The sequence below is a fragment of the Cololabis saira genome, chromosome 14 (genome assembly GCF_033807715.1).
Source record: "Cololabis saira isolate AMF1-May2022 chromosome 14, fColSai1.1, whole genome shotgun sequence".
In the NCBI taxonomy this organism is placed as follows: Eukaryota; Metazoa; Chordata; class Actinopteri; order Beloniformes; family Belonidae; genus Cololabis; species Cololabis saira.
The window spans coordinates 30,686,070-30,700,410 of record NC_084600.1 but is presented as its reverse complement, the minus strand read 5'-3'; the positions used below and the strand labels follow the sequence as shown (position 1 = coordinate 30,700,410).

The following is a 14,341-nucleotide window of genomic DNA, read 5'->3' as shown; positions in this document are numbered from 1 at the left end:
CAGACAGTCCCATCAAGATCCAGCCAACACAGTACTGGAGATGAGGGGGGATGAGGGGGGATGGCATCCCCCCTGAAATAAAACCAGTCAAAATCATCCCCCCTTTCCATCCCTTATGTCATTTCATCAATGAATGTGGTTTTACTGCTATTTCAACATTTAGAGTCATCACCAGAAAAATAACACCAGAAAAAGAACTTATTTGACAATTTTCACCTGATACAAGTAAATTTTCACTTCAAATTAGTAGGAAAATCTGGCAGTGGGACAAGATTTATTACAAGCAAAAAAATCTTGTTCCACTGGCAGATTTTTCTACTTATTTCAAGTGAAAATCTACCTGAAACAGGTGAAAATTGTTGTTTTTTCCAGTCATGAGTCTTGTTTTAAGTGTAAGGGTTTTTTTTAAATTAAAATTAGACATTTTAACTAGAAATAAGACAAATATTCTTGTTAAGATTTTGAGTTTTTTGCAGTGATCCATTTTACTTATCCTGTGAAGGACAGAGTCATATTGATAAGTTCAGAAAACTGTTTTTTATTGTTGTGTTTTGATGTATTTGATGTAAGCCCAGTGGATATTTAAAGCTTACAGAAGGCTGCATTTAACTGCTGCTATGTCATTCCTGCAGTATTTCTGCAGGTGTTTTTGTCGGTGCTATTATTTGTAATATATTATATTATTTGTAATCAGCACAAATTATCTGTCCCCATATGATAAAATCCCCCATCCCCCCTGATTTTTTTTTACAACTCGAGTACTGAGCCAACAGAAGAACATCTGTGAGCTCTGTCGTCTTCGACTATCATCCTTTTGTACATTTTCTACTCCCACGTTAGTTTTATGTTAACTACTTTATCGTTCTCGTGGCGTATGAAGTGGCCGCTCGCCGCCACGCACCTCTCGTCAAAGCTGAGGTTGCGGTCTGTAAACTGCTCCAGCAGCGTCCTCTCGATGACGCGTTTGGAGGCGTTGTTCTGGAAGAAGTAGACGAGCGAGTGCTGCAGCCGCGGGTCCTCCTGAAGCGTGGTCTCCTCCTGGGAGAGCTCGTGCAGGCGGGCGTACTCCTCGTGGAAGGCCTGAAAGAGCCGGTTCGGTGTTTCAGCTTCCCAGAATTCACTGATGTATCAAAGCAAACGCAGTAAAAACGCTGCCTCAGACCAGACGACGGACTACCTTGATGAGGCCGGCCTCCGGTCCTTCCTTGTCAAAAGTCTGTCTGGCCTTGGCGATGGCGAGGATGACCCCCTGCATGGCCGGCGTGAGCATCATCTAGTAATTGAGGAAAAGAGACACAGACAGAACGTAACGTTTTTTTTTTTTTTCTTCTGTGCATGATGCTTTTCTTTCTTTTTTAGCTACTTTTATTATGGTGATTGTTTTTGTTTTTTTTCATTGACTTTTTTTTCTTCTCTACTGTGCTTGATGCCTTTCGTTTTAGCTACTTTTATTATTGACTCACTTGTCTTTTAATTACTTTTATATTGACATACTTTTATATGTCAAGAAGAAGGGTATACACTGTATATATGTATTATTGTTGTTATTATTATTATTATTGTTATTGCTACTATTATTCTTTTATATATCGGATACTCTTATATTGCCAGAAGGGGCCGGAATAGATAAGCATTTGCTTCTTCCTGTCCCTTGTTGAACAAAACTGGTTGTGTTTTATTATTGTTGTTGATGTATGGTGTGTTTTTTTTTATTGTTTTGTTCAAGATGAATAAAGATCAAATCAAATCAAATCAAATCAAAACTTGGAAACGATAATGTTTGCACTCATCAGTGCCGGAGCGGCAAAGACCGACGGCCCAAACAGCCGCGATGAGGCGCCGCCAAGACGAGATCCCCTTCCAAGCAAGCAGGCGGACAAATAACATTTAAAGGGGACCTATTATGAAAAACACATTTTTTCTGTCTTTAACATATATAAAGTGGTCTCCCCTCAGCCTGCCAACTCAGAGAAGGAGGAAAGCAACCAAATTCTGCAGTGTCTGTACAGCCGCCCGGATGAGCCGTCGAGTGTGATGTGGCTTCTACGAGCCGTTCAGATTCTGCTCCCGTCGTTACGTAACGACGGGAGTGATTTACACAGGTTGGCCTCCGATGCGTGAAACCACGCCCACAACTAACTCCGCCGGCCGGAGCTTCCGCCATTTTTTCGTAGCGGTGTATCGCGTCATTCAGGCAGCCAATCAGCACAGAGCCTCATTATCATAGCCCCGCCCACTCAGAATCCCGCATAGATAATGAGGTTAGAGAATGAGATGATAAAGACATGGCTCAGAGGCTGAATTTCTAATTTATTTAACAAAAACAATCAAAAGCTTATTTTTAAGACATTCAAGGCCTGTTTTAAACAGGTATTAAATGCCATAATAGGTCCCCTTTAAGGGCTTCAGCAGAACAACTTTAATAACGACTCACATATGCACCAATAAATCTAATTATAACAACGTTATAACGAGTTTAGATAATAAATAATGAATAATATATAAATAATTTAACTTGCTGATTTTTTTCGTGGGATAAGAATATTTAGGTTTTTAAATACCCGACATGTTTGTATGAGGTGACTCATACAAACATGTATGTTAAATGCCATGGAAAGCCATGGACAAAATGAACTTTGAAATCAATATATAAATAAATAAAAAATAACAGCTCTTCTGGACTTATTATGCTGTCAATATGATGTAATAAAGAAAGAACAACATGTCTTTTTTAAAGGGGGAGGGTCCAGCTCTTCCCACAAACTAACAAGGGCGTAAAAATCAAAAATGAATAAATCTGTATTAGTTTCACAAAAACCAGGCTGGAATTGTGGGATTACAGATATTTTATAAAATAAACATAATATATATGTAAAGAAAACGAATATGGTCCTGATACGCCACAGCAGAGAGGCAGCCTTCTCCAATCGTGTGCAAGCTTCTGAATTTTATTTTAAATTGAAAGTTTAACTTGAATCTGAACATCAGATCCACAAATCCAGATTTATTTCTGCTGTGATACCGCCGCTGACCACACGGGGGCAGCACATCACTAGAAACGTCAAGAGTGTTTCTCTCAGGTGTGTCTGACATCTACAGCAGCATTTTGAGGTAATACTACTGCTTTACTACTTTTTTGAAGCATTAATAATACTTAATTAATTAATTACTAATCAAGAAAAGAAGTATATTTCTCAACATAACTCTTAAAGTTCTGCTTTAACCTGACGTTTTTTCGTGCATCTATCTGGTTCGCCGTCTCAGCCGCTGAGGTCGTTTCTTCGGTGACGTACCTCTTCGTTGTATCCGTCGGCGTCGGCTCTCACTGTGATCCTCCCCACATTGGGGATATCCACCTCTGAGACCTCGCTCTCCGTCTGACGCCGCCTGACTGGAGCCTCCTGCTGCCGCTCTTCGTCTCCCTCCTCTTCTTCACGCTCAGGAGCTTCTCTGGAGGCTTCTGGTTGGTCGTCGACTTCAGAGCCGAGGCCCACCATCGCCTCCACCTCGTCCCCTAGGTCTTCAGACGGAGCCCGAGGACTGGTCTCTGGATCTGGATCAGGAGTCTGTCGAGGATGGAAGGAGAGATCATCACTCCATCAGACATTATCGTATCACTTTATGAGTTTTAAGGGTCTTTTAAGTCTCCTGGAGGCTCATTATTATTATTATTATTATTATTATTATTATTATTATTATTATTATTATTATTATTATTATTATTATTATTATTATTTATTTATTTATTTATTTATTTTGCACAGTGATAACACAATAATTTTTGATCATACAAGGACAAATAATTTGTGCAGGAGAGGAAAAGAAGCCCGAAGGGCTTATAAAAAATCCTCCCCTCAATACAAAATCACCAAAACAAATCAGTCAATAGCAAAAGAATAGAAAGGAAAAAAGAAAAGGTAAAAGAAACAAAGAAAAATACAATAAGTACACAAACAAAATATCCATGAAATGGCAATTTCATTTCAGTAAGAATAGCCTGTTAATTTTGTCTAATTATATTATTATTATTATTATTATTATTATTATTATATTATATTATTATAATATTATTATTATTATTATTATTATTATTATTATTATTATTATTATTATTATTATTATTATTATTATTATTATTATCATTATTAAATAACTTCCATTCATGGATTCATAAAGTATTATTGAATTGACCCAAATTACAGTAAGGATTAAATAGTGAGAAGATTAAAATGAGTAAATCCAGAAAAGATCAAGTCCAGCAAGAATCAGACAAAAACCAGATTTTCTCCAAATATACAAAAACATATACAACGCCAACATCCAAAACTCATCTGATGTCAGTGGGTCTTCTCTTAAGTGACATTAGAGGAAAAGAAATATCTTTTTTTTTTTTAAATTACCCCCCCCCGTGGTATTACCCACGTTTGTCCCATTTTGGTTTCATGTCAAAGTTACAAACATTAGTCGTGTTAAGACCCGGTTCAGATGATGCTGCTTTTGCACTAGAAGATTTCATCTGAGCATCTAAATCTGCGAGACCTTCATCATCTGCAGGTTTCTGCTCGTCAGGGTCGTAACAGCTGACGACGACCTCTGACCCTCTTCTACTTACACTTTGCACTGACTTTCCCACCTGACTCGGCGGCTCCTTCTGGGCCGTGTCTGGGCCGGACTCCGGGTCGTCGGTGGCGTCGGGGGCCGGGGCGTCGGACGGGCAGCCCGGACTCTCGAGTGGCGGCGCTGCATTTTCTGCTTCCGTCGACATGGAGACGGAAAAAGAGTTAACAGTCATCTCTGCAGCAGCCGGCAGATGATTCACCGGTTTTGTTTAAATTGTCATGATTATTTAGCTGCTGAGTGTTTAAAATAAACTGACACCGTTCTGGAAGAACCGACAGTGCAGTTCCTCCAACGACCACTAGGAGGGTTCAACTGGTGACCTTTAACCTTTAACCTTACAGCCAGTACTCGAGTTTAAAAAAAAATCAGGAGGGATGGTGGATTTTATCATATGGGGACAGATAATTTGTGCTGAATACAAATAATATAATATATTACAAATAATAGCGCTGACCAAAACAGCTGCAGAAATACTGCAGGAGTAAAATGTTAAATCCAGTTAAACGCAGCCTTCTGTAAGCTTTAAATATCCACTGGGCTTACATCAAATCCATCAAAACACAAAAATAAAAATCAGTTTTCTGAACTTATCAATATGACTCTGTCCTTCAAGGGATAAGTAAAATGGATCACTGCAAAAACTCAAAATCCTCACAAGAATATTTGTCTTATTTCTAGTTAAAATGTCTCATTTTAATAAAAAAAATCTCATTACACTTAAAACAAGACTCATCACTGGAAAAAACAACAATTTTCACCTGTTTTAAGTAGATTTTCACTTGAAATAAGTAGAAAAATCTGCCAGTGGAACAAGATTTTTATGCTTGTAATAAGAAGATACATTTTGTCCCACTGGCAGATTTTCCTACTTATTTCAAGTGAAAATTCACTTGAAACAGGTAAAAATGGTCAAATAAGTTATTTTTCTGGTGATGACTCTAAATGTTGAAATAGCAGTAAAACCACATTCATTGATTAAATGACATAAAGGATGGAAAGGGAGGATGGCAGTTTTACAGGGGGGTGATTTGGACCGTTTTTATTTCAGGGGGGGATGCCATCCCCCCTCAACTCCAGTACTGCTTACAGCACATTTACTTGTTTAAACACAACTCCGTCCAGAGCTACATGTTCATGCAGAATCTCTTTCTCGGGTCTACACACCTTCAGGGTTCTCGCTGGGGTCCGACTCCGGATCCTTCTCTGGCTCCGGCTGGTCCGACTGCGGCTCTGACGCGTCTCCCTGCTGCTCCGCGTCTTCGGTGGCGGGTCCGGACTGGGGCGCCGGCTCCACGGGCGTTTGCTGGTCTTCGTCTGGCCCGGAGCCCGGGGCCTCTGGGGGCGGCGGGGACTCCTCCTGGGGGGTGGCGGTCTGGCAGAACTGCTCCTCCCACTCGCTGAGCTCCTGCTGGAACCAGCGGTTGTCTTCCTGGACGAAGCGCCTGAGGACGGGGGGCAGGGCGTCCATGCCACGCAGGACCTGGCCCGTCTCGTCGTCCGTGTGTTCTGGGAGCACGTTTGTGGACAGTTGGAGGACAAACACATTTCTGTTAGGAACACGCTACCTTCTAATTTAGTTTCACTAATCGAACAAAAACAAATACGCTTGGCAGAATTCAGTCAAATTATTTACAAACTGTTTTTTAAATCTCAAACTAAACTTGAAAACTAAATTCACTGTTTTTGTTCATTGCGATTCATGTCTTTATTTTATTTATTTCGAGGAGAAACGTTGGGCGGAATTCAAAGCAAGAAAAACAACCTTTTCCAGTTTTAATATGAGGTTTCAGGTCGCACCGATAATCTCCTCCTGAGCTAAAGAGCACTTTTTAATCTTCTTATTGTCAATCTTACTTCTTACTTCTTAGGCCCCGTTTACACGGGGCAAAAACAGAGGCGTTTTCATGTGTTTTGGCCGTTCGTTTACACGAAAACGGAGGTCAAAGCCCCCAAAAACGATCATTTCTGAAAACTCCGGCCAAAGTGGAGATTTTCAAAAACTCAGTTTTCACGTTTGCGTCTAAACAGACAAAACGGAGGAAAACGGAGATTTACGTCACATTATGCGACAGAAACGTCACCAGCAGCGTCATGAGTGCGACCTGTGTTTACAATTTGTTTGGCCACCGTCAATATTTTCTTTTATTTTACCTGTTTTAAATTCTCTCAGACTCTCGTTCCGTCTTGGAAGTAAAGTCTGAATTATGGTCCCGCGTTAAATCGAACACCGTACGGCGCGCATCGCCGCGTACCCTACGCCGTAGGCTCTGCGTTGGTGTAACGCAGAACTATAAATCAGCCTTAACTGGAAGTTACACGTGTCATTTGTTGATGTTTTTTCCAGGATTCTGATTGGCTGGCATGACGTTACCAGCGTTTTCATGCGAGTCCGTGTAAACGAGGATATTTTTGAAAACGGAGAGGGGAAAATATCCGTTTTTGTAAATACCCGGCTACGTGTAAACGTGGCCTTATACGTCTGTAATCAGTCAACAAGTTTCAATACAGAAGAAAAAAAAAAACATCTTTCATTAACTGTTACTTGTCATTTGCATCTGTTTTTCATTGCCTGGTTCTGTTCTGCCGCCAGTGGACAACTCCGGTATAACACGTAGAACTGACGAGAGACACGTTACCGCAGCCGTTTCTGCACAAGAGCCGACTGGACATGAGGAAACCCAATCGGAGGCGTCTAAAAGCCTGGAGTACCTGTGATCAGATGCTGCAGCCTGTCGTCGATGTACATGAGGCAGTAGGCGCTGGCGTTGGTCATCCCCCCGAACGAGTCGCGCTCCAGCTCCTCCCACGACGACTCGGTGATGCTGACGTCGTTGTACTTCATCCAGCGCTGGTTGCCGTGGTCGTAGATGTACGCCCAGTAATGACCCGCCGAAGCCTGGCCTTCGTGGACCAGCACGGCGTGGAGCCTGTAGGGGACCTGTGCAGACGAGGGGGGGGGTACCGGCTGAGTCCAGTAATGGCCCTTTTCCACTAGTACCCGTATATAAGATGACCCTGATTATAAGACGACCCCCTCTTTTTCAAGACTCAAGTTTGAAAAAATACTTTTTGAACACCATATTCAATTTTTATACAGAAAATAATTACAGTACATCTGAAACAAATGATTATAACAATATACTGGAGAGAAAAAGCATGTTATTTTGCCTCATTCAAATCATCACCTTGAAGTTTGCATCATAACTTCTCCTCAGCTGCCGGTTAACCTGCCGATCTTCCACCCACTTCTCTCCAGATTGTCACTACGTTTCTCCATTTTCTGTTATCTCTTCTCTTATTTTCTTCTCTTTTCTTTCTTACCGCTATTTTTTATTTTTCTTCTTCGTCACAGGGGTTTGCTTTGCGTTGCGTTGTGAATAGGTATAATGTCCAGACCCCGAATGTAAGACGACCCCCACTTTTTCAGTCTTATTTCACTGCAAAAAACACCGTCTTATATTCATGTACACAGAGCCGACTGGGAGATTTGCGAGGCCCTGTGCGAAATGGCCGGGGGGGGCCCTCGCGCGCTTGCTACGCTCATGCGCGCGAAATTTTTGGGTTTTTCGGGTCGGATTGGGTGTCTATATGCGCAATTTTAACTCTCCAATTAGCAAAATACTGGATACCTTCCCCTGCCTCATCATCATCTCTTGCCTCGACGCGGGGCCCCACGGCTGCTTGAGACCTGGTCGGATCGGTGATTTTTGTAACAAATTTATCAAACAAGCCTTTCAGAGAGGCATTAAACTCCCATTTTCTTGAGTTTTTTTCTTTTTTCATCCCCTGATGGAAATTTCCTGAATTTATATCGTTCTCTCGACTATCTCGACGATTGTTTGACAGTTTGTTCCAACTCCACCCGTCTGGATCAGAGCAGCTCGTGTCTGCGCTTGGTCTGACCAGTTGTATTGAACAACAGACACGCGCATCATTGCACATACATTTATTGATATGCACAGACTAGTACACATTTAGGTCTGTAATGGAACGTGACTGTTGATATTTATAAGGGAAAAAACGAAAAAAAAAATTGAAAAAAAAAAATTGAAAAAAAAAAAAAAAAAAAAAAAAACGGCCCATAGCGCGAGGCCCCTTGGGGCGCGAGGCCCCGTGCGGTCGCACGGTTCGCACACCCCTTGCGGCGGCCCTGCATGTACATATACTCAGCGCTCTTCTACTCGCCACGCCCCCGTCTTGCGCTTTTCCACTACGTGGAGCCGTGCCAAGCAGATACTTTTTCTGTACCTTTTTTATTATACAGCGCAAATGTCTGTTTAGTGATCCAACTCTGAGGTGCAGATGTTTATAAACCTGGTGGCTGACGAGAGTATTAGAAAAGGGATGTAGACGGGCTGTTTTACTCTCAGCCGCTCGCGGCTCCAGCTGATTTTCTCATCTGCGCCGACATGAACAAAGCGGTTGCGCAATCGAGTGCGTCACAATAGCTTCACCCCAACCCCCCCCACTTCTCACCTGGCTGTGGAAAAACAAATGAGGACAAAGCGGGTGAAAAAGCGCCATAATGAAGCCCAGTATCCGCTCTCGGTTAACCTTCACATGACCTGTTCTTATTTGTTTCCTACTGTCCTGCATACGTGAGCAGAGATCAATAAAGTTGAATATGACTGCAGGCGTGGGCGTTAAACGCGTTTGTCTGAGTTAATCTGGTGAGTCCAGGTCTTACCTGGCAGAGACTGTTGTCTGAGTACATCCCCTCCAGGACCTGAGTGATCTTGTCGATGCTGGCCTTTAGCTCTGAGAGACGCACACGCACACACACACACACACACACACACACACACACACACACACACACACACACACACACACACACACACACACACACACACATGAAAACACCAACAGGTTTTGGTTCATCCAACATGGCCGCCACGATCGGATCAGAGATGCGTTTGCGTCGCCGTGACTCACCGTTGATGTCGTTCTCCACCTCGGCCCTCCAGCGCTGCAGGCAGGTCTTGACGAAGTGCAGCTCTTCGTCGGTGATGCTGTGGGGGGCGGGGTGCAGCGGCCAGTCGGCGGCGTGTCTGCACTGGGTGAAGGGCTTGTAAATGGGCGTCCGCTGGCAGTTCGAAACGCTGGACACCAGGACGTCAGACGTATCCGCGTCTGCCGGCTCGCTGCAGACGGAGATCATAAACAGGGCCGACGTCGGTTCGTTTCAGCTCCGCTTTCATTTATTTATACGTAAAGAGTGCCAGCGGTCCTGGTTGCAGTTCCTGGACTGACCACCAGGGTCTGGCTCTGAGAGTGAGTCGGACTCCGCTGACCTCAGCGTTAACATCAGTTTCACTGGTAAACCTGCAAGTGACGCCACGGAGAGTGTCTCCAGTCCTTATTCTACAGTCTGACATAAACATAACGGTTGTCCAGATGTCAGAAACACACGTGACTGATCCGCGAGCACGTCTAGGAACCATAGGCCAAATATTTGTCACTGACAGCACAAGAAACTGAATTATTTTCTTGCAGCTTGAGTGGCCGAGAAGCAAAGACAGCCTCGACGAACGACACCTATCCGACCTCGCGGGGGTCGTGGCACCGTCCGCGGGGTTGAGACTAGTGATGCACCGAAATGAAAATTTGTGGCCGAAACCGAAACCGAAAATAATAATAAACACTTGGCCGAATACCGAACAATACCGAACATGGTTCTTCGCAGTTTTTCATTTATTTTGCCAATTTTTTCACCATTGCATAAATCAAATAAATTTGATTTAGTCATGCTTTTCAAATAAAAAAATCTTTTACAAAATTACAAGGTAGAAAATATTTATTGAACATAAAAAACTGAACATTTTTTAATTTCCCAGCATTATGTTGTTTTGGTTCCACCTCCTGGTGAATGTTAGGTAAAATTCTTATGTGGTTACTTTTTGGTTGGCCAACGATTTATGTTGGTGGTGCGCAACCGGTACGGGAGCGGCCAGTCTATTTCCTTATATTACCACACCATTATTAATTGTTCGGTTTTTTTCCCACTTATTCCACCGAACACCGAAAGTGTTTTTTTGCCATTTTCGGCCGAACAATTTCGGTTACCGAACAATCGGTGCATCGCTAGTCGAGACTGAACATTTTACGTGTAAAGGGGCGTGCAGTCGATCAGAAGAACCAGCCTGTTCTATGTGGTTCTGACCCATAATCCGACCTCGGGGTAAAGTCTCTCACGTGCTAATTAAGTTTATCACAGCAGAACAATGACCTTGAAACTGTTTTACAGCTCTTATCAGACTGATATTCAGCAGCAACTGCGTCTCCAGAACCATGACTGATGTCTTTCCGCTTTGGTATTGCGTTAAGACACACCTGGTGCTGATCTGTCCCTGAAGCGGGGGTCAGGGAAGTGCACTCACCTGTCGTCTCTGGGGGAGACCTCGGAGGGGGCGTGGCCTGCAGGAGTCGGGGAGGACGTGGCGAGCCTCGGCTCCTCGGCGGGGGAAACGCTTGTGGGTTTGGTGGTAGCAAACTCCAGAACGAACTGAAGCATGTCGGGCAGAGGGTACTTGCTGGGTCCGGAGCCGTAGTTTTTATAACTGTGAACGAAGAGACCAGGGAATCAGAAGAGCTTCAATAAAGCGCGGACGCTTGTTGCTTCACCGGGTCGTTTACCATTCCAGTTTCTGCTGAAGGACCGCCAGCTGCTCCTTGAGCCTCTTCACTTCCCCCCGCCTCTCGTGGGTCCACTCGATGTTTTTGTGGAGATATCTTCACAGGAAAAGCAGGGAAATATTTACATGTATACAGTACTGGAGTTGAGGGGGATGGCATCCCCCCTGAAATAAAAACGGTCAAAATCATCCCCCCTGTAAAACTGCCACTTTCCATCCCTTATGACATTTCATCAATGAATGTGGCTTTACTGCTATTTCAACATTTAGAGTCATCACCAGAAAAATAACACCAGAAAAATAACTTATTTGACAATTTTTACCTGTTTCAAGTAAATTTTCACTTGAAATAAGTAGGAAAATCTGCCAGTGGGACAAGATTTATCTTCTTATTACAAGCAAAAAAATCTTGTTCCACTGGCAGATTTTTCTACTTATTTCAAGTGAAAATCTACTTGAAACAGGTGAAAATTGTTGTTTTTTTCCAGTGATGAGTCTTGTTTTAAGTGTAATGAGATTTTTTTACTAAAATTAGACATTTTAACTAGAAATAAGACAAATATTCTTGTGAGGATTTTGAGTTTTTGCAGTGATCCATCACAGGATAAGAGTTACTTATCCTGTGAAGGACAGATTCATATTGATAAGTTCAGAAAACTGTTTTTTATTTTTGTGTTTTGATGTATTTGATGTAAGCCCAGTGGATATTGAAAGCTTACAGAAGGCTGCATTTAACTGGATTTAACATTTTACTCCTGCAGTATTTCTGCAGGTGTTTTGGTCAGTGCTACTATTTGTAATATATTATATTATTAGTAATCAGAACAAATTATCTGTCCCCATATGATAAAATCCACCATCCCCCCTGATTTTTTTTTTTACAACTCGAGTACTGCATGTATAAGTGTACAGATGACACGACCTGCAGGTTTGTGAAGCTGACCCGGCAAAGACAACTCACCGGTCCATATAAACGATTTGTGGGAACTCCAACTTCTTGTGGATCTTCTCGGGACGGCCGAGCTGGGTGTTGAATTCAAACCTGGACAGCTCAAACGTCAACACCGGCGGGAGCGTTTTGAACCACCTCTGCAGTCGGGAGGAAAACACACATCCCTGATTACCGCCTGAAGGACTCGGCACGGAGAGAAGTCCTGCCGTCGGTGGTCGGAGACCGGTCACCTCACGTCCAGGGGTGACGCCGTGGTCTGAATGCAGGGACTCGATCTCCTTCTCCACCATGGCGCCTTCCAGGCACTCGTCCAGGTTGTTGAAGCCGTTGACCTGCAGCGGGTACTGGCCGAACTGCTCGATGTTGCAGAAGGTTTTACCTGGAACCACCACAGATATCACTGACTGAAACCGACATTACAGCGGCCGCGGTCCAAACGTGATCTTTAGAGTCCGTACCCTCCTGTCTCCTCTCAGTCACGAAGGTGCCGTAGAAAAGCTGAACCATGGGGTTCTTTTGTTTGTCTTCTGCGCTTCTGAAAGTAAAGTTTGACGTTAGTTTGATGCTGTTTATACAAATGAAGTTGTTTTTTATGTGGTCATAGAGCATTTAAAGGGGATCCTATTATGACATCTAATACCTATTTTAAACAGGCCTTGAATGTCTTAAAAACAAGCTTTTGATTTTTTTTGCTAAATAAATTAGAAATTCAGCCTCTGAGCCATGTCTTTATCTTCCCATTCTCTAACCTCATTATCTATGTGGGATTCTGAGTGGGCGGGGCTATGATAATGAGGCTCTGTGCTGATTGGCTGCCTGAATGAAGCGTAGCAGGGGAGGGCACAAAGACAGAATACAGACATTTGTGTTGGTTTTTGGCAACAACAGAGCAATTCGCATGTCTAGCTCGAACAGACGACATCACGATACACCGCTACGAAAAAATGGCGGAAGCTCCGGGCGGCGGAGTTGTTGTTGTTGTTCCGGCCAGTTAGTTGTGGGCGTGGTTTCACGCATCTGAACGGCTTGTAGAAGCCACATCACACTGGACGGCTCATCCGGGCGGCTGTACAGACACTGCAGAATTTGGTTGCTTTCCTCCTTCTCTGAGTTGGAAGGCTAAGGGGAGACCACTTTATATATGTTAAAGCAAGAGAAAATGTGTTTTTCATAATAGGTCTCCTTTAACTTGACTCATCTTCGGGGATCCCCAACCCCACTTGAAGCTGGCTCTGGAGTCCGTCAGGCATTAAGAAAGCCCGCTTGACGGCATCCCAAAAGGTCCCAACTTTAATGAACCTAGCCACGCCCATTTCCTGTCTAATTTATAAAAGTCAAGGTAAAATGACCTCGTCCTTGATGGTTGATCTGAATCTCACAAAACAAATGTTTCCTACAAACAATCCTGGAAAAAATGACTTTTAATCACTTTGTTTTGGTGACTTTCCTCGTGAGCAGACCCGGATCTGTGATCCACCTTCAGAGAACTTCTCTCTCTCTGGGTCAGGTGGCTCTTGGTTGAGCTGCTGTGACATCGACGGTAGCATTCCACAGATCCCGATTTTCGGCCATTCTTGTAACTGCCCCTAGGCTCTCTCCCGTCCATTCGGTAAGGTCAACTTCCCAGGTTCTTGCCGGTCTGCCTCTGGATCTCTTCCCTGCCGTGATGCCCTGCATGATGGTTTTCTCCAGGCTGTCATGTCTGATGGTGTGGCCGAAGTGCTTCATCTTTCTCCTCCTTATCTGCTTCATCAGCATTGGGTTTGTTCTTAGTTGTTCTAGAACCCAGTCGTTGGTCTTGTGCTCCCTCCATGACACACGCAGCAGGCGTCGGTATGTCCACATTTCAAAGGCTTCGATTTTCTTTGTTGCTTTCTTTGAGAAAGACCAAGATTCACTGCCATAAGTGGCAACTGCGAAAGCTGTGGCCCTGACTATGCGCAGTTTTAGGCTTTTGCTGACTTCTTGGCTCTTCCATATTGGTGTAAGCTTCTCCACTGTGCTCCGGGCCATGCACAGTCTTCTACTGATTTCTGCCATGCAGTTAGCTTCCGTTGTGATGGTGGATCCTAAATAGACGAAGCTCTTCACCTCTTCCAGTTCTTCTCCATTGAGCGTGAAATTGCTGAAATCT

General features: G+C 43.5%; 1 protein-coding gene across 3 annotated transcripts in view; it reads right to left on the bottom strand.

The window, feature by feature from the left end:
• The window catches only part of usp28 (ubiquitin specific peptidase 28), a 33,529-nt gene that overhangs the window by 9,320 nt on the left and 9,868 nt on the right, over positions 1-14,341 (bottom strand). For 2 of the 3 annotated variants that reach the window (XM_061740370.1, XM_061740372.1), the window contains 13 exons: positions 12,666-12,742; positions 12,438-12,586; positions 12,217-12,344; positions 11,257-11,352; positions 11,001-11,180; positions 9,556-9,764; positions 9,308-9,378; positions 7,330-7,558; positions 5,785-6,126; positions 4,634-4,752; positions 3,294-3,566; positions 1,178-1,273; positions 902-1,080 (listed from right to left, as the gene is read on the bottom strand). In XM_061740370.1, the coding sequence (XP_061596354.1) occupies positions 902-1,080; positions 1,178-1,273; positions 3,294-3,566; positions 4,634-4,752; positions 5,785-6,126; positions 7,330-7,558; positions 9,308-9,378; positions 9,556-9,764; positions 11,001-11,180; positions 11,257-11,352; positions 12,217-12,344; positions 12,438-12,586; positions 12,666-12,742 (2,148 nt within the window). The remainder of the gene's footprint in view (positions 1-901; positions 1,081-1,177; positions 1,274-3,293; positions 3,567-4,633; positions 4,753-5,784; positions 6,127-7,329; positions 7,559-9,307; positions 9,379-9,555; positions 9,765-11,000; positions 11,181-11,256; positions 11,353-12,216; positions 12,345-12,437; positions 12,587-12,665; positions 12,743-14,341) is intronic. The other variant, XM_061740371.1, reaches the window with a different exon arrangement.